The sequence below is a fragment of the Ciona intestinalis genome, chromosome 11 (assembly GCF_000224145.3).
Source record: "Ciona intestinalis chromosome 11, KH, whole genome shotgun sequence".
Classification (NCBI taxonomy): Eukaryota; Metazoa; Chordata; class Ascidiacea; order Phlebobranchia; family Cionidae; genus Ciona; species Ciona intestinalis.
In genome coordinates, this window is record NC_020176.2 from 4,394,759 (window position 1) to 4,415,217 (window position 20,459).

At 38.7% G+C, this 20,459-nt stretch overlaps 1 protein-coding gene, 1 long non-coding RNA gene and 2 other non-coding genes across 4 annotated transcripts; all 4 read right to left on the reverse strand.

Moving 5' to 3' along the window:
• Window positions 1-826: 826 nt before the first annotated feature.
• foxa-a (transcription factor protein) lies at window positions 827-10,000 on the reverse strand. The gene is given in 2 exon segments (NM_001078523.1): window positions 827-1,520; window positions 8,208-10,000. Coding segments are annotated over 2 exon segments (1,902 nt in total). The 5' UTR covers window positions 9,953-10,000; the 3' UTR covers window positions 827-1,363.
• A 4,245-nt stretch (window positions 10,001-14,245) lies between these two features.
• On the reverse strand, window positions 14,246-14,318 carry trnaa-agc. The gene has a single exon. It is a non-coding gene; the product is annotated as a tRNA-Ala (tRNA).
• Window positions 14,319-14,990: 672 nt separating this feature from the next.
• On the reverse strand, window positions 14,991-16,850 carry LOC113474690. Its single transcript, XR_003396379.1, has 5 exons — window positions 16,675-16,850; window positions 15,768-16,488; window positions 15,636-15,714; window positions 15,402-15,469; window positions 14,991-15,311 (listed from the first exon to the last, which is right to left on the reverse strand). It is a non-coding gene; the product is annotated as an uncharacterized LOC113474690 (long non-coding RNA).
• A 3,055-nt stretch (window positions 16,851-19,905) lies between these two features.
• Window positions 19,906-19,978, reverse strand: trnaa-agc. Its single transcript has one exon. It is a non-coding gene; the product is annotated as a tRNA-Ala (tRNA).
• Between the last annotated feature and the right edge of the window lie 481 nt (window positions 19,979-20,459).

A 20,459-nucleotide genomic window follows, 5' to 3' on the forward strand; every position in this document is an offset into this window, starting at 1 on the left:
TTTACCACCATAAAGTTTTAAGGCGGCCTAGATAAACATAGTGATTGAGTCTCGTAGTAAAACCGACCCGCGCGTCTGGGGTGGGGGGCGGCCACAAGTAATTCAAAGCAAATTTATTTACCATTCAGTTTAGTTGACGGAGAGCTCTTTCTATAGACACAAGCGATTTTTCGTTTGCTTTATACTGCGGAGAGGGTGCAGACACAATGGCAGGAGCCCTGCCACAAGGTCAAACACTTTATAACCGGTCTTGAGGTCGGCGGACAAACACAGCCAGTTTGAACAGTGTGTGTGTTTTAAATCTACCGCTCTGCGCTTAGCTCCGCACAGCAGATGCAAGGACGGGAACTAAATGTGACTTCTCAACATAATTATGCAACCGGATGATGGGGTTCTATGGGCGATTCGGACCGTTGAAAATATACGTCATGTCTCACCCGGCCGCCATTTTGGTTTCTGTGTGCACAATTTTATGTTGGATTATATTTACAACATCGCATATAACAGCAATTTTTTGCTTTGAATCTTCTTAGTTTTTAAAATAAATGTATATTATTACCACATTATAAACTACAGCTTCATTGCATTTATACAGCAAGTTAATATATTACAATTTGTTTTATATATATTTTTTTGGTTTCTCTAATATAATAACATATTCGGATGTTTTTTTGCTTTAAAACCAAACAAATAAAAATATATCAAACTTTCACTTGTTTCACTTGTAACTTTTACTTGTTTCATATTTCAATTTTTGGATATATTTTGATTGCAAAAATACTTTAAATGAAACCAAGTCATAATTCAAAATAAACTCATCTTTTTATTGATTCGTTTATTTATTTAAGACACTTGAAACATATTCAACAATAAAAGAATAAAAATCAACGCAAAAAGCTGGAAATAGTCTACCGTATTGAAAAAAAGCAGGGAAGTAACTACCCGTATTGGCGTTGTTGTCAATATTACCAAACACTTTGTAAATAAAATGCAAAGACGCTTCGACCAACTCATACAATGCCCGTGGAGGGATACTTCTTATAGGGTAGACATAAAAGAAAGCAGTAGTCATGGAATAAGAATGAGAAGTTGAACTTATGAACTGATAACGTTAAGATTTAGCTTTTCGATGGATAATATTAAATAGGGACTTAAAACCTTACGTTTTAAAAGCAGTTTTTTCGTAATGATTTATTTAGTACATGAGAACTGAAACCTAATTTGAATTTTACCTTTTTGATTTATAATTACTTTGAAAGTACTGTGTGTAGAGGTATGCAGCCACCGCTGTACGCTAAAGGCTTCGTCCAACAACGGTGGAAAGAAACATGACAATATCTGTTGTCACAGATCAATATTTGCGTCATCGCATCATATAATTCATGGCAGTGGCTTTGCTGGATCGTTTGGAGCCAAATATGTGGCTTCTAACGTGGTGTAAGCGATGGGGCCCCCCTGGGTAGGCGAGTCCTCGTGGGTTTTCAGTATTTGACCTTGCTTCTCTACACGATGAGCGATTTCTGTACAAAATTGAAGCAAATGTCACGTTCGGTTTGGAAATGAACATTCAAGACCATTGACATGTGCGTACGTTTGTGGTGTCGTAAATGAGGCAGAATATTTTCAAAATAAATGAACTGTACGTGCTTAAACATTACCCGAGTGGTTCTGTTCGTTATGAAAATAAAACGCCGCTATCAAAATTCGCGTGCGAGTAATTATATGCGCTTTTATTACAGGTGAAAGCGACAGGTTTGTTAAGCCATGCTTCTCGTGCAGTAACAAAGTTCGAGGGCCGGTACATGCAAATTATGTACAGAAACATTTAAATGTAAAACATATAATACATTACAGATACTTTTACCTATAAACTTTCAAGCTGCCGGGATCATGCCATGTAGCAAAACTTATACAAAAAAAACAAGTCAAAAAAATTGTATACACAGCTGTATGCTTTAACGTGTTAGTTATATATTATACACACCTAATAAGAACAAAAATCGATATCAAATACTCGTATTTACGTCAGCCATATAGACAGACATGACTTTCATTATCTACAAGAGCGTGGGCACGCCGCCATTTTTCGCGCATTTTGTTAAAATATTCTATTCTTGGTGTACGACCCACAAACTTGTTTCTTTACTGAATAAATTTAAAGTTTTTAAAAATGTTCCAAGCATACGTCATACAAGGTATTAATGTAATAAAAACATGGTTTCGAAATATACATGCGTTCATGACGTCTGTATATAAACATGTTTATGGTTCATATAATAGCCATATTTCTGTTTATATGTGATTTTTGTATGATTTTACGTGAAGAAAACGCAGTAGAATAACCGTCGTTCAAGATATTTTGTTTTGTACTTAGACTACTGAATGAACTGTAGGATTATTTACAACCATCTTCCTAATGTTTGCTAAGGACTTATGTAAAGAATGGTGGAGTAGGGACAGACAGAAGCACAGCGGTCTCCAGCCACCAGTTTATTATTCAATCCAATATATTTACTGGCAGTCTAAAATCTGCGCTACCCTAGTGTGTGGTAAAAAAGCAAACAGAAAAGCAATCATTATTGCATGAGCGCTTGCTCTAACGACGCGATCGTTTTACTTTGTGGTTTCCCAAGTCGTCCACGCACAGCCGGTCGTGTCACGTGTTCGTTCTGCTTGGCTAAGCAAGCCAATTCCGTCAGAATTGACACGTTTAAAATTTGAACCAGGTTCAAGTTGCTTTTAAACGATTCTGTGGTTTCCGTTGAGTTACAAACTTTCTACAAACAAAAATCGTTCACCCTGTAACTACGTCTCATTCTTTCCAAGCCGAAATAAACACAACTAAATGCAGAGTTCTAAAAATATGCATGAAAGGCATGGCATAGTTTCACGCAATACCAGCACTTATAAACAGAGACTATGTTTTGAACTGATGCTAGAATTAAACCGAAACGTTCAATATAGATAATTGTTAATTACACGACAAATTCGATCATGGCGTGTACGTTTTAAGTTCCAGTGAATCGAAACCTTCACATAGTATTATAAAGGCGAAAAGTGAAAGACGATTTACTTTAAAATCCGCGTAACAAGATCTAGACCTCACTCTATAAGCAGAGGGGTCGGCACATCAGAATTATTAAGTCTTATTCATGGCTTACCCAAAACAAGAGAGACCACTTAGCCGGCCAACTTTCCTACCATTAAAAACAAGCTTAACAAAAGATAGCAAACCCTGTACTGTCTGTTAACGCGTGTACAATAATGGGCCCATATAAAAGGTAGGGGCGGCTAATGCGATCAGTATAAAGAGAGTTTAATGGCACAAACAAAAACTAAATTGTGTTTAAAACAAATTGAATGAATGTATAAAGAGACCACACGATTCGAGACGTATTTTGACACCCGGCTGTGAGAATTCGTGGCTGTCGTAGATAGAGGTTACATATTATACAAGAAGTAACGTTACTATTGGTTTAGTATTCGACCACTTTCGGGTTAACCACCGACAGCTTGGACGGCTCGTCTCATGTTTCGCGGTTAAGTATCCACAGTTTGCACTTGAATGTATAAGGTGTCCACTAAAGGTCAGTGCTAATTTAACCCGAGTAGTGACCAGCAACAACTCTAGCCCAGCGAACACGCGTGTGCATCGGTCACTCGCATACATACAGCTTAAATTTCGTCCACACGATTGCGAGGCAGCGGATAATTTGAAAATCTCACGGTTATTTCATGATATGTGAAAAGTGCTTTCGAGGGTCACAGTGTTTAGGTACTTGTTGAACAAACAACATATTGGCTCGCATTTCCTAGCAATAAAACATTCGTGACATAGTACTGTGGGGTAAGATGGGTCACTTTAACTATCCTAAAACCATGATCGTGTTTTAAAACAATTAACAACAGTCTAATTTTTTAATGTTCTTTGTTTACTACCAAATGGGCGAGAAGGTAGAATGAAAAGGTGTCCCATCTTTCCCCACCCTACTATATACCAGTTTGCACCATTCGTTTGATGACGCCTTCTTCTGTATAGAAACAGTCGCATGTTTATTACTTTGACTCGAAGCGTATCAAATTGTTCCCAAACCACAATTTGGAACGCTAGCGCTGGTAATGACGTATATATACCACCGTATTCCGCCTACGCAGGGCTTGACGTTAACAAAATAATAACGTCTTTGTTGAACGTTTGTTTTTACGCTGAGTGCGTACGTCAAAGCAACTTCTGCGCTGTAATGTAAACGTTGCTATACCGCAGCCACGCATGGTAGACATTTATCTCATATAACCGGTAAATTGGGTTACACTCAATAATGTGGTAAAACAAAAACTTTTATGAATATTGCGTGTGGTGTACAAATCCGGAGAATTCCGGAGAATTCTTAATAAGCGAACATCAAAGGGCTCACTTAGATACTACACCAGCATTAAAGCCGTGTAATAAGTTGTTGTAGCTCTGGGCTGTTGGATATCATGTACATGATGAGTGTTTTGGAGAGGTTTTCCCCTCTCGTACTGGTGCCGCGTTCAGAGAGTTTGCGTAGGTGAAAGTGGTTGTGTTAAGAGGCCCACAATGGATTGGAGCTTACTGCGTTGGATGTAAAGTGTCTCCGAGGCGAAATTTCTTTCTGGTTTCTCGTGCGCTAAGTTTGCTGGTTATCAACGAGAAAGAATCGACCCCCTAAGTACCACTTGTTACTTGTCGGTACTGAGAACGTCTTCGTTATTTACAGCTTAGTTAGGAAACGGTGCATTAATCTCACGGACCGCAAGTTTCAAGCCGACCACGAAAAATTACATTCCTTCGAATATCCCGAGCATGTCGAATGAATATAAACCGATCCAGGCGATCCGCGCAATGCCAGCTCCCCAATGCATTTTACTTAAGTTACAAAGTTGATGCTTCTCGGTGGTCCAATCCCTATAAATCCATCTCGTATTTAGACCTACTTCGCCTAAGTGACCACGCTGCTCACAATAGTCCTGCCTACAATAGGACACGCGGTACACCGTTACGTCACGGGAATTCTGGACAGAAACTGAGATATCGAACGATCCATCAAACCAGACGACCAGGGCACGTACAGTGTGGTATATTGGCTAAACTACGCCACATTCGAACTTTAAAACCTAGCTCCAATGTTATACGGGAGGGTGGGGGAAGATGGGACACATTTTCATTCTATTTTCTCGTCCCATTTAGTAGTAAACAAAAAAAAATAAAATTATTATAAAACCATATCCTCACGACTTCCATAGGCCGTTGTTAATTGTTTAAAACACGATCAGGAGACTTGGATATTATATGTGCTAAGGTGTCCCATCTTCCCCCACCCTACTATATCTATAAAAGCCACTATTGTGACAAGACAATTTCAAACTTCTAATTTTTGAAGCTTCACTGAATAGAAAAGTATGCGAGGAGTTTATGCTGCTCAACGACAACAAACATGCTTCGACAAGTAACGGGCGCGCGTTCGGCACCTAAGTTCCTGTGGCCACTTATTCAGTGTGCACTCGCAGGTAATACAATCACTCGTGGCTCGTGCGCTTGTTGTTTTTGGGCTGTCGTGATTCTTACAAAGTAACACTTCTACCTATTCCTTTGTGGGATGACATAGAGCAAAAGATTGCTCGTCGCTTGTGTTTACGGAGCGCAGAGTTACGTTAAAGCTTGGTATAGTATTTATATACCGCTGATGCATATTGTGCGCATGACGCAAGATTAATTACTTTTAAAGAAAGCCGCCAATGTCCGCACCTCCGCTGTAAGATAGCTAGGTATAATAAATGACCACCAATGTTGTTCTTATGGGTTAAAAACGCTTGTGCTTACTTCGTGCGTGACCAGCACATTGGGGTCATGCGTTATCGGAGCTTGCTGACAGAGGCAGCAATGGATGGACGCGTTAAAGGCGACAGCCCGAAACTAAACGAATCATTCACTTCTCTCAACACGGGACCAATAAAACAATATCAACAACAGGTCTTAACAAATAAATAGAGGCTGCTTGTAATGCGGCTTACTATCGTAGCTACCTGGTGTCGTGTTACTGTGACAGAGACAGGTGCTCTGCTGTAAAACGTCGCAAATTATCGGTAGCAATTTTTTCAGGTGATGCACTTTAAAATGAAGCACCCGAGCTGAGTTGGGTTGAATTGGAACATAGTGCGTCGATAGCGCCACTTTAAACGCACCAGTGGGCGCGCTGAAAACCTGGTTGCTAATTTTCAATGTTAAAACGCTCGTCTACGATCAATCACTTTAATTTTCTAAGCTGGTACACAGCTCCCTCGAGCCGAGCGACGAGTAAACCAAGGAGTTGCCACCCGCGTGCCAAATTAGCGAAATGGAGGCACGCTCTGCAGCAAGAAATAAATGGGGGGCTGGGGTATCAGGTAACAAGGCATCTGGCATCGGCCAAATAACTGTCTAAAAACGAGCCGGACTCGAAAGCTTGCGATCATTATACAGCACAGGAATTAGGGCTATCGGAACGCTCTTACATAAAACCCTATGTGGTGACTATAGCAGCAACTTAAAGGCAGAGATACAGCGGTTTATTTGGGTCGCTTGCAATCCGGTTTCGCACTACGGTTTGCGACACGGTGACTTAACACGTCTACTAGGTAACCCCTACCACGAAGCAAGGCATGGCGACTTTATTCTATTATGTGTCATGCCAGGTGATAGCGTTAAGCCTATTGAAGGGCGATAGCCATTCACTTGGACCAATGACTGGAAAACGTTTAAAAACACTTGTGGTGTGGATTTAAAATCCTTTTTTAACGAGATCACAGTTTAATTATAAAGGCCGCTAAAACGATGGTTATAGATTTAACATATCATATTGTAGCGTAAAACCTATTTCAGTAAATACTTAGCAAAAGAAAAAGTTAACTAAATGAAAAATGGGTTTTCTTTTTAAAACTACTCTATGGTTGACCCAGTTTATGTAAGAAACAACGAATGGAATGTCGCAAATGCCTAAATAGGCGTCACGAAATTGAAATGTCTAGACTAGACCTTGACCGTGAATCAAAATGGCGACTCCATCCACCATATTTGTTTCATACGTTTGAAGAATACTCAATAACAAAACACATGATAAACGCGTTATAAAAACACTCTTGCCGTTTTCCCACCATGCTAGTAAATAGTATAGTAGGGTGGGTTAAGATGGTACATGTTTTCATTCTCTTTTCTCGTCTTATTTGATGGTAAACAAACAATATTTACACGATTATATAACAGTAGACCGGCGACTCAAAAAGAGCGTTGTTAAATCTTAAAAACACGATCAGGAAATATGGGATTTAGATGCTAACGGTATCCCATATCACCCCACAGTACTATATGTGAAATGTATTTTTACCACTAGCGGTAAAAGTATATTATTATTTTAGCTTTCTTAATCTAAAATATACACAAACTAAAGACTAAAATACACACAAACTAAAGACATGTAAAATAATCTACAGCTGGGACTAGAGATATTTGAAAATAAACAATAACTATTATGTCATAGTTAAAAAGTTGTTCTCGAATACAAAAACAATCACAGCAGAATGTTTTGAATTTGTGCTTAATATTGTTAGAGTATATAGTGCTTGCCAACATGCTGTACTAGTTTTACTCATAAGAAGTCAACCGTAGTTACAAAAACAAGGTTTATTTACAAAATTGATGTGCACAGTATTCAATGTGGCAAATATTGCTTTTAAGCGGCCGACGAAAGGTGTATATTGAGAAACTATGAGCGAATGAGAAACGAAAACATGCAAAGAAATTGCACAGTTTTGTGTTGGCCGGTATTTATATAGCAGTTGAGCGAAAGTGTTAGAATTGAAAGAGACAAATTTTTGCAGCAGTTATTGTGTATTTAATGCAACATTTGTGTTATTTGGGAGTGAGATGCAATTGGTATATTGCTTTAACAGTTAGAAAAAGCGGGCAAACAAACAAAACAATAAATAGACAAAAGCAAGCACAAAGAAAAGAAACTATATCGGTAGAGATGCCAATACACAGTGTTTATGATTCGTATCAAACCAAATCTTCGACACTGAGGGTTTTGGCACGAAATGCATGCGAGAAGCCTTGGGCTCCATGCTGTGTATACAGTTACTGGCATGCACCGTTTTTATAGTATTAGTACAGCTTAGTACGTGCTGGCTTGCCTTAGCTTGCTGGTACGCACCCTGGGTAGTATGCAGATTCGGTGTGGTCGGGCTGGTGGTTGAGGTGGTCACTGGGTATGTGAAGTTGCTGCTGTTGGTGGAGCGGGTAGTGTAAAGCACTGGAATAATGGGAAGCTGATGAAGACGACGAAGGAGACGGAGTGGACACTGATGACGAGGAAGCTGAATTTACCGGCGAGCCTGAGGGCGCGATAGAACACTGAGGGATAGTGTCATTCACTGATGGTGGTGGCATCAAGCCAGTGAGAGAGTTCATTCCGTTGTTGTAATATTGCACTGCGTCTTGGTAAGCTCGTAGGTCTTTTGCTTGGGTGTAGCTCTGGTGGTGAGGGTGCTGCTGATAATGCTGTTGCTGAGGGTCTGAAACATTCATAAGACTGCTGATCGAAAATGGGTGTGGTGCAAAAGAATGCGCGGCGGCTACAGCAGCGAACGAGTTGTGTTGAACTGCAGCGGCATATGCTGTTGCTTGGGCGTAATGAGAATACAGGTGATGTGATGGGTCTTGTTCATGGCCGACTAAATGATGCTCCTGGTTCATGGGGTGTGGAATGCTATGGTGGGTTCTCTCGTCGGTTTTATCCCCAGCTGGAACCAACTCATGCAAGGAATGCGTGTTCAATGCCATGTTCTCTGAGGTTGGGGTGTTGGATGGCGAACTAACTTCAACGGCAGATTGCTGTTGAGTGTGGTGGTGTTGAAGCTTGTCGTTGTGATCTGTTTGGCTGGGGTAAGCTGGGTTGTTTGTTTGGCTGGGGTGGTTAGCTGAGGAATTATCGTGCGTAGGTGCTGGAATTTGTTGAAGCATCCCATGCCCAAGCGATGTGTGTTGTTGGTTGTATAACTGATCGTGGGAGGTTATGGCCGTCGATGAAGCAAGGTCGGGCGACTTGTTGTCCGTGTCTGAATCTGCGTAAGTTTCATGACTGTTGTGTGGACTGTTGTGGGTGGATCCTGGGTTTGACATCGATGGTGGAGGGCTGACAGCATCGTTGGGGACAAGTTCTAGCGGTGAGTGTTCATCTGAGCTTGGTCCAGCGCCCTTTGATTTCTTATTGCTTTTGAATCTTTTCTGGCGACGCAAATAGCAGCCATTTTCGAACATGTTTCCAGCGTCTGGGTGTAGCGACCAATATGAACCTTTGCCAGGTTTGTCTGCCGATCTCGGTACTTTAACGAAGCAATCGTTGAATGACAAGCTATGGCGGATTGAATTTTGCCATCTTTGTTGGTTTTGTCGGTAGAATGGAAAAAGGTCCATGATCCAGTTGTATATTTCACTTAAGGTCATCATTTTGTTGGGCGATGACTGTAGGGCCATTGTAATGAGTGAAATATAACTGTATGGTGGCTTAGCATGGGTGTAGTTTCTTCTGTATTGCTTCTCGGTCCTTCTGTTTAACATGAGCGCCATATTCGGCGTGATTCCAACGCCCGTCGGCATGCCGGCATACGCAGTGCCCATAGGCGGGGATCCGACAGCAGCAGCGGCCGCGGCAGCAATTTGAACGCTGTGGGGTGAGTGGCCGTTCATCGCACTTGTGCCCATACCATTAAACGATACGCCGCCATATCCTTGCGGTAAAGCTTGGTTAAATCCGACCTGGTTGCCAGCAGCTGTAAGCGACATTGGGTTCATCTGGTTGACGTATGAAGGCTGCATACCGTTGGTCATATTGTTCATACCAGTAGCATAAGACTGTTGGAAGGGTTGGTACTTTGACGGTGGAGACGACAACATCATTTTTGTACTTGCAAAAGTAATCCGATTTCAAAAGCTTTCTCAGAAATTACAGCAGCAGTTGTGTATAATATTTCAAATAGAAAGCTAGAAAAATAACTTGTTAAAAACTGGCCGTGATATTTTAAGAAAAAAATGGCGGCGAAATTATTGGTCAAAGATATAAAACTGAAAATAACGAAAATATGTCAAGATAAGTTTCCGCTTTGCTACTGAATTAACTTCCTGTTACAAATCTGTTTTTCGGATATTAAATTTCAAGATTCTAAATTGTGTTTTAAGTTAACCGAAGCGTATAACTGGATTGTAACCCCAACACAATCTTGCTTACCCCCCACATACAACTTGAGCCAGTTCTGAGTCACCTAGCTGAAGTAAATAAAACTAATAAAGCTGGTAATTGAATCGACACCTGAATTAAAGTCGACGTGGTTCAGCGCAAATCTCTCCGGACGCAAACAACAAGTAGTAACGGAGCACTCACTATTTAACCAGCAATAGTTTTGTGCTTATTCTACTGAATATTTGGCGACCTCTTGCGGTTAAAGTTTAAAACTTTAATAATTCTGAATCAAATTTTAGGCTGCAAGGGCTGCAAGTATTTCTAAGCTAACTGCATCCAGCAATTGTTCTATTTCGCAAAAGTAACTCAATTACCTGTTAAATACTTGCGATTTAAATTCGACTCTTTAGTGAAAACCTATACTAATTCAAGTAAGATGTAGATCTAAATTAAATACGAAACCACTACACTGTTCACTATTGAACAAACTGAATTGTGCTTCCAATAAATTCCAGCTCTCTTATAAGACGGAATGCCGACTTTGGAGTAGCGCCCACTTTCCTTCTTTCCTCATTATCATAGACGTGCTCGCCCTCTAACCCCTTTTTCGCGCCACGGCTCTGGTCAAGCGTCGGCGGCCACTCGCTTTAGAAACACCTTCCGCCACCAGCAGCCCACGTTAAAAGCGGTGCCGCCCATATGTACAACTGATATCATTATCATTTCTCAGTGAACAAACAAAACTTAACTTTCTAATGATGCGCATTCAGCCACTTCTAATTTACGTTCAATGTCAACATCTGGCCACTTTCCCCACTTCCCAAAACATATAGTAACACAATACATTTGCACAGTTAAGTTATCCAAATAGATACACTATAGCAATGTTTGTTATAGTGACTGTTGTTATAGTATATATTAGCCCAGCAAACATATTCAAATATCGATAAGTTTGTCCGACGAACCGAAAACTCTTGGCCAAATACAAAACGTTTGCTTTTTAGGCGATCCATATCAAATCAACAAATCAAGTTGTTGGCTTTGCATACATTTATACATAAACTAAAACAATGGTTTACTATATGAAAAGTCGTTTCTACAAATAAAAACATTGTAAAATGGAAAGAGAAATTTTATATATATACAAATTTGCTATCTTTGTAAAAGGTCCCAAATGCTTTATAACCAGCGTGAATTAACAGAATGCAAACAAATTAAATGGTTTAAACAAATGTGAATAATTTCATAACTTTAAACGCACATTTCAGTAGTTTGTATTATTTAATATTTAATTTAAAAAAATAAAAAATAAAATGGAGCATCATAGTTTGGCTCCGGGAACTTTGCTCGGGAATAAGTCTACAGATCTGCGGGAGTTCGGGTTTGATTCTACCGCAAATATTTACTCTCGATGTTGGGAGCAATCAAGCATAGGATGTAGCACCTTAACAGACCAATTTCCTTTTAAAATTTAAGTCTTGTTTTTATTTAAAAAAATATAAATTCAAAAAAAGTTTAATAAGTGCAATGGTAAGACTTTTAAGGATTGTGAAAGACACATGATAGATGATGCACCAACACATCTTGTTACAGTGTTACTTATATTTTCTACCACTACATAAACACATGTTACATAATATACTACTGTGGGGTAAGATGGGTTTGAACAAAAATAATATATTTTTATCATGAGAATATAGTTGTATGATCGTGTAAATATTTCTTTGTTTACAACCAAATAGGAAAAACATTTGCAACTCGTCTTGTTTTCACCACTCTATTATAAATTGTTCAGAAAATACACCTAGTTAATCATCATGGGATATTTTGATATAGTTTAATTACAATAAACATGATTTGCGACTTGGTGAAAATAGGCCGCTCTACTTCGGCCGGAACGAAAGCTTCACACGTTTCCTATCTGGGACGTTTTGCACTGGCCCGCCAATGTCGCACTTGGTGCGTTTCATCATGCATTGATAAGAAACGTGCATTAGATATTTCTAAAGACTTGGTCTTGTCATTTAGAACTTGTTTTATTTAACACTCTAATAAAGCGCGCGTTATCAATGTAACTCTTGATGTATTAATGAAAGTATTGGAAATTGATTTGACATCAAAGTTTGGAAATTATCAACACCTAAATTCCGTGCGATGCAAAATTAAGATACGGGTTCAAATTTAAAGATTTATTTTGAGCAACACATGGGTAGCGGTTTGCCGCCTTATTCTAATACTTAAAAAATAAATAAAGTACACATACGGTTATAAATTATTCAAAGTAATATATTTTCCAATATATAAGCTGTTATATATTGGCCATGACGACGACATATTCGAAGCAAAATCGCAATAGCGAGTCCTATTTTTGCTGCTGCGTTTAAAAGTTCAAATCGAAACTTGAATGGTTGGGAGCGCTTGGTGTTTGCTGTTCGGATTGAATTCCGTTGCAACGTCACAAGCATGAGAGAATGGCACCAAACAAGGCTACTGCTTCAAAGGGCTGCAGACTATACGGTCCTGTTTGGCCTGAGAGCGGCAGCGATTTGCGTTTGAATTATCGCCGCTCTGACCTCCGCGAGCATGCGCTTATTTGCACAACGCTTCAAGATATTTGCTTTAATCAGTGACGTCATATATACGGGCTGATTGGCTGGGGCGACGAGTCCTTGACTTTAATTCGCCTGTTGTGCTTGATTTTGGCAAACTGCGTGTTGGATGTAATCTATAGCGGTTTAATTTATTTTATGACGTAACGATACGTTGTATACTACGTCATCCCGCAGCACCACAGCTGCGTAGTTAAACAGTAATCCTTACTAAAGATTATAATACTTTGGTGTCATGCACTGCTGTGTGTTGAAACATTGTTGGGATGTTTAACATAATCCCGTCTGTCTCGTATTGGATTTTACAATTCGTTATCTAAAGCAAGGAACAGAATTAAGTGATTGGTTCGCCGTTTGAAAGGTAGGTGTTTTAGTTTGATTTGATTAAGCGCTTTAACAACAAAATTCTTGGAATAATGGTCTCTAATATATTCTACTCAACAAACACAAAGCGGTGGAGAGTGGTCAAAATTGAGCACGTCAGGAGACGATTCGTCATTGCGCTATCTCGCGTGCACCTGTGTACGCAGTACGTCCCCCAGTGTACCAGATTCGTATTGTTTTTCGCATCCGACGCTGCGACGGCGAAGAAAGTTTCACTGCTGGAATCAAAACGAAAGTGCGAAAAGTAAACAACCGGTAGTGGGCGGGACAGGTCAAACTTAAGTTGGAAGCCATCCGGTGTATTTTGCTTCCGTTTCCCAAACACGGATGTTTGCAAACATGGGAGGGTGTTTGGACAATTCAGGAATCATAGATTTCTAAACGAAACGCCGCTATTTGCATTGTAACCGTCAATATCTATTCTAACGTTTTTTGGGGGGCGGGTATAAATTATCAGCCATACTTGAATCCTTTAAATACAAGCCTACTCACAAAGTTACATACGTGTTAACTCGTAAGCAGGCGCACAGTGTATGGAATAGAACACTCCTAATGACTGTCGTTTTCCGGCATTCATTTTATAACAAAGTATTTTTTACCTTGTCGACACCCCGACTTTAGTGTGAGCAATATACGTTTGCATGTTTGTGACTAAATTTTATTTCATTGATAAAACTTCTTACGGTGTCGGGAGGTATTTACTCGCTTCTTAACAAATTGGCGGGGACTTGGAAACTGCCGACTTAGCCGCGAAAATACATGAATTTGAACGTAGCATTGGCGACATCTAACGGCACCATAAAAACAGAATTTTCTAAACTCCCAGAAAATATTTCTTGCATAATATCTAATGGAATAATATCGTGATAACCGTCAGATCACAGTTGGAAGGTTTATTTCTTTACTACAAGAACACGTTTGGTAGGTATATATCTACAGATATATTTACCTCTGCGAAAACGCGAAGATCGCAATATTTAAAAAAAAAACAAGAGTCTCTTAATTTAATTGTTAAAAATGTGGAGGTGCCGGGCATCGATCCCGGTACCTCGCGCATGCTAAGCGCGCGCTCTACCATCTGAGCTACACCCCCGACGAGAAAACATGGTCTAAATGTTTGTACAGTTGCATTCTTTAGAAAATGTTTGTACAGTTATTAATTGGCCAACTTTAATACGACGAAGAATATTTGAGTTCGTACTGTTATTGAAAAGATTCATAATAGATACTATGTATAATTGAATGTTGTGTTATGTAGGGTTACACTGGGTTTGGTTTTAAAGCCACTGCACCACGACAAGGTACCAGCGAATTGCAATGGAAAAGGTTTGCCCGAACCACTATGGGCAATTTGTGTTGTTTGTGTGTGGGGTGTGTGGTGCGGCTGTATCAACACAATGTTAATATTAATAAGTTATACTTAAGTTAAACCCCCTGTGTGGGTATGATATCTTTGCTTCTTGGATTGGACGATGGAGGTTTGTCTTTGTCTTTGCTTTTATTCTTCGTCTTTAATCTTCCGGCGCGTATTTGCGAGCGCGTGCGTGCGAGTGCGTGCGTTGTTTAGCCTAGCGCGTTACTGGTACCCCACCATCTGGGACCCAAAAGGGGGACCACATGGTGGGTAACCAGCGACAAAAATAATACAACAAAGTGCGACGCCCCTAAAAAATGCCACGCGCCCATGGCCGCCTATATTGGACATCACCTTGTACCAGTACTACCATTTGTACCGTACTGGTTCTGAAGCTTGTGTTCCATCCACTCCCTTCGTCCTCTCCGTCTGCAGGACCCGGTTACATTTCCCCTGTACCCCTTTGGGTATGTGGTGTCTTCTTGTTTCGTGCTTCGTCATCGTGACGTCATCATGTCGTCATAACTAAACTAACTCGTTAACTGGTTTACCACGGCAAGCTAAACATTCGTGTGACAGTGTTGGGAATGTGTCTAACGCGGTTAATAGGATAAAGGGGGTTAGGTGGTAAAGGGATATTAACGTTAAAGGAACAGGAGGGAACTACGATCTTGCTGCAAGACCAAATGCACGGCTAAACCGCGCCTACACTGAGCTAGGAGTGACGACAACCTGAAAGGGGTCGGATGTTAATATTGAAGATAATTGGCATATACCATGAATTGGCATATACCATGAATGAATGAATGTAACTTAACTTACCCAAACTAATGGGTAGAACGCAGTGCGCATGCGCGCCATTTCTCCTCAACCACAGCAACAGATGCTGCCTAAAAATGGACTTATTTTATTCAACAATATAACGTTTGAATATAAATTAACATGGGCGTATAACGGTTGCAAGTCGCAACCTTTTCAAATATGTGTATAGTCCTATTAAACCTTGTGCTTTTGTTTGTTTATTTATTTGTATTTTCGTATCATATCATTTGTTACCTGTGATTGGTTAAAAGCGTTCAGATCTTTAGCGATGTCATATTCGGTGACGTCATACCCCGTGACGTATAGAACCACTCTGTAGATAAATGGAATTAAAATCCCGTCGATTTTTACCTCGTATTGTCTTACTTGTGGTTAGTTGTAAAGCAAAACCGTGACGTAGTTGGTGACGTATGCAGGTTGATGACGTAGGTGGCCGGCCACCTTTACCTGGGCCGGATGGGAGAGAACCAAAGAGAGAGAGAGAGGGGAAGTAAAGAGAAGAAGGAAGGCATTGGTTAAATTAGGACAACCTGAAATTGGATTGTAATTAAACATAATCTTAAATTAGATGGGTTGGCCAAACCCTATGTAAGGTTATAATATATGTAGTAATAACAACGTATACTAGTATATAATAATGTATGTAGTTATAGTAATGTATAGTGATATATAATAATGTATAGTATAGTGTATAAATAATATTAACTAAGTTATGGTAATGTATATCGTAGATTAAGCTACCCCATAAGATACCCCATACCTCAACACAACCATACAAACAGAGACGCACATACAAACAAACAGAAAAAAACATACAAAAAAACTAAACATAAAACCGTAATATAAGTGCAAGATTACAGTGAGCATCATATATTTCAAAATTTATTGCAGTTCTACCGCCACCACGCGGTTACATTTTACAACAGTCTTGTGTTCCATTCACTCCTCCTTCCTCTCCGTCTGCCGGTTACAATTCTCCTGTACCGCAATGGGCATGTGGCGTCTTTTTATTTGTGCTTCGTCATCGTGACGTCATCATGTTATCATCATATGTCGTTAGTTCTTCACGGTTACATTTTTACAGACCCTGCAAAATAAATTTAACGACATACGGAAATACAATCACCAAAAAAAGTTACGTACGTGGACACGTAGTATAACTTGTAAGCGGACACAAGGTGTATGAAACAGAACACCCGTGTTATACCGACTGTCGCTTCCCCTTCGTTCAAATAAATAACTTTCATACATTCACAAAGACAAATTTATTTACCCATTATTCGTTGAAGCTTCTCGGGGCTTGGTGTGACGTAGACGTGATGACGTATGGAGGTTGGTGACGTCAGTAGCTGACTGCAAAGACCTTAACAGAGAGAGAACGGAAGAAAGAAGAAAGAAAATAAGAGTTGGGTTAGGTTAAAATTAATATAATTATAATAGATATTAGTATAATTGTAATTATTTAGAAATAAATAACATAAGATATAATTTATCATAATTCATGTATAATATAAACTACTTATATAAATAAACTATAATAGTATATAAATAATAAAATATAAAACATAAAAATAAAATAAACATATTACAAACAACATAAAATGTGCAAGAATACAGTGGAATCATCGCATATTTCAAAAGCTTGTACCCGTACCGCCACCATGCGGTTCGCAGTTTACACTTTGCTGCATGTTTTACCAAATCGTCCCTTTTTGCTGTCCCTATTTCAAATCCATTAGATTGATCCAATCCTTTTGGTATTGTGATCTCTTATCCTTCTGGTGTTCCAAATGTTTAAGTGTCCAATCCTTTATCATTGTGGTTGAGCATTTTACCATTGGATTCCTGTAAGCTGTAAAGCAAATGTTGTGATAACATAAGGTTAGTGAATAATTTTAAACTTATTAAATTAAGTATTTACTAGTTAACAATACACGTGCAAAGTTACAGTGAGCATATTGTATTTAGAAGTCTTATAAGATGATAGTATTGTCGATTTCGGTTGCAATTCTTTTAAATTTCCACCTTTTTGCCAGAGTTTCCGAAGTTCCATTTGGCAACAAATCTAAAACGGCTCCCATTTGACCAGAAATTCAAAACTGCTCCCAATTTATCAAAAATTTAAAACGGGTTCCATTTGACAAGAAATTTAAAACGGGTCTCAATTAACCAGAAATTCAAAACTGCTCCCAATTTATCAGAAATTTAAAACGGGTTCCATTTGACAAGAAATTTAAAACGGGTCTCAATTAACCAGAAATTCAAAACTGCTCCCAATTTATCAGAAATTTAAAACGGGTTCCATTTGACAAGAAATTCAAATCGGGTTCCATTTGTCAAAAAATTCAAAATGGGTCCCATTTGACCAGAAATTCAAAACGAGTTCCATTTGACAAGAAATTCAAATCGGGTCCCAATTAACCAGAAAATTTAAAACGGCTCCCATATGACAAGAAATTCAAAACGAGTTCCGTTTGACAAGAAATTCAAAACAGGTCCCAATTTAAAAGCAATTCATAACGGGTCCCAACCCACATACACAGAAAGCTGTACAATATAGCCTACAGAAGAAATAGGACAAGTGTAGAAAACAAATGATCAAATAAAAACAACTTCAATGTTTGTGTATACTATATATCATACACAGGGTAATTGGCCAAACCTGACCTAAATCCCAGATCCTCGGTTCCTTGATCACATATACTGAATATCATATACAGTGTTGTTAACATAGCGGATAATATATAACTGTATACACTTCTTAATTAAACAGAGTCAAATAAAATACCTCAGAAACAAATAGTGAAATATGTAGAGTATACCATTATATTAATATGATTTATATACTGAAAACAAATAACAACTGAAACGCGCGTTGTGTATAAGTCATCCACCGTTTTCATAACACAATCCTGTAAACGAACAGCCGACTAGAAACAAGTGGAATACGTATGTGTATAATATCATACAAACTATTGCTATACAACATAGCATATATTCATATATTAAAACATAGCCCTGTAAATAAGTCCTGTACATATAATATGTGTAATATACTGAAACAAATGATCAAACAACGGGCTCCGTGAAAATCGTATACAATATTGCTATTCAACATAGCATATACAAGCACAGTCTTGTAAATAAGTAGAGCCCTGCACATATATAATATGTATGTATGTATAGTATACTGAAACAAATGGTCAAATTCGCAGATAGTCAAGCTTGGCCATAAAAACAATTGTAAATACCGCGAAGCAATATTGCTATACAAAATAGCAAATAATATAGTAACACATTGTCCTGTACACAACTGGTCAACTATAGAAATAAGTCCAATACACGATTGTGAAAATCATACAGAATACTGCTATAAATAAGTTCAAGCACAGCACAACAGTTCTGTAAATACGGGTCCACTTAAAATAAGTTTAATACGCGCGTCGTGTAATTCCAACACAATATGTTACGCAGTATAGCATATATATACGATAATAACATAGTCTGTAATAAATAGGTAACTCAAATAAGTCTTCTGAGCCCGCTGTGTAAATCATACAGAATATTGAATATATAGCATATAAATAACATTAGTCCTGAAACAGAAGCATATAGTGAAGTTCGGTACGCGCGTCGTATATATCATATACACAATATTGCTATAATATACCATCTAATCATATAATATAGCCCTGGAAACAACCTGTTGCATAAATAAATACAATACGTCGCGTATATCAAACACATCAATAGCATATCACATATAGTACAGCATATATAGTCAACATATGGAACAGAGTCCCGAAACGAAAGCATATTTAGATGCCTGTGAACGCAGGTAAAATAAATAAATAGCGCGCTCTGTCTAAATGAGACATAGTATATTGATATACAATATAGCTGCTATAGCACATAGAATAAATAGAAAAATATAGAAACCTGCAGACACAAAGCAAAAACAAAATACTGTTGAACCAAAATTCAATCCAACGCCCATCGAAGTAATACTATACACTGTACTAGCCTCGTTTTGCTGTAAACGCTAAGCCACAGCAAGCAGAAAAAAACGTTGATTACTTTTCGAAGCGACGCTTCTCGTACGATGTGGAAAGCGCTTTGCAGCAAAAAAGTTCTTGAGTGACGTCATCGTTTTTACCAGGATCTGCGTTTTCATGTGGTAAAATTAAAACTGCTGTTGCTTGTACATATAAACGTTAAAAAGACTGTACAAATATGCCTCGAAAGGTATAATAGTATAATTTTCATATAGTGATTTTTTAGCTTTACAATCGCTACGCATATATGTAGACAATGCAGTACTGTTGGGTAAAATACCCTTTATCACATAGCACCCTATATTACTATAGCAAAACTCAAGCAAGTTTTTTATATATTTATCGTCACATGTTCAGATGTACTATTCAGTATTTTTACCATCCAGGTATTTGATAAATCGTGATTTATAATACCAACAGCATATTTAAAACATATAATAACTAAAATGTGGAGGTGCCGGGCATCGATCCCGGTACCTCGCGCATGCTAAGCGCGCGCTCTACCATCTGAGCTACACCCCCGACGAGTCTGCACAGTCTAAATGTTTGTAGATGTTTTAATTAGCCAGTTGCGACATTAACTTTTATACAACGTATAAAGATGCGCGGTAATACGATTAGAGGTCAAATAGTCACACGTAAGATACAGCAGTATAACATGTAAGTAGAAAAGATGGTTTATGTCTCGTTCTCTTTTATCGTTTATGTAACCGTATTCCCATGACTTACAAAGATTAGTTAATATTGGACATTATTTGCTACAAGTATTGTTAATTGCAGTCTTACTGTTGCCACTCTAGGTGCTTGGGAGTTACACAACTTGGATTTGTTGCTGTGTGTAAGTTGCTCTCGCCGATATAAAAGCGAAAATAAAACATACAGTAGGATGGGGAAGATGGGACACTTTTAGCACATAATAACCAAATATTCTGATCTTGTTTTAAACAACAAACAACCGCCTATGGAAGTCGTAGGGATATTAATAGTTCTTTGAATGTTCTTT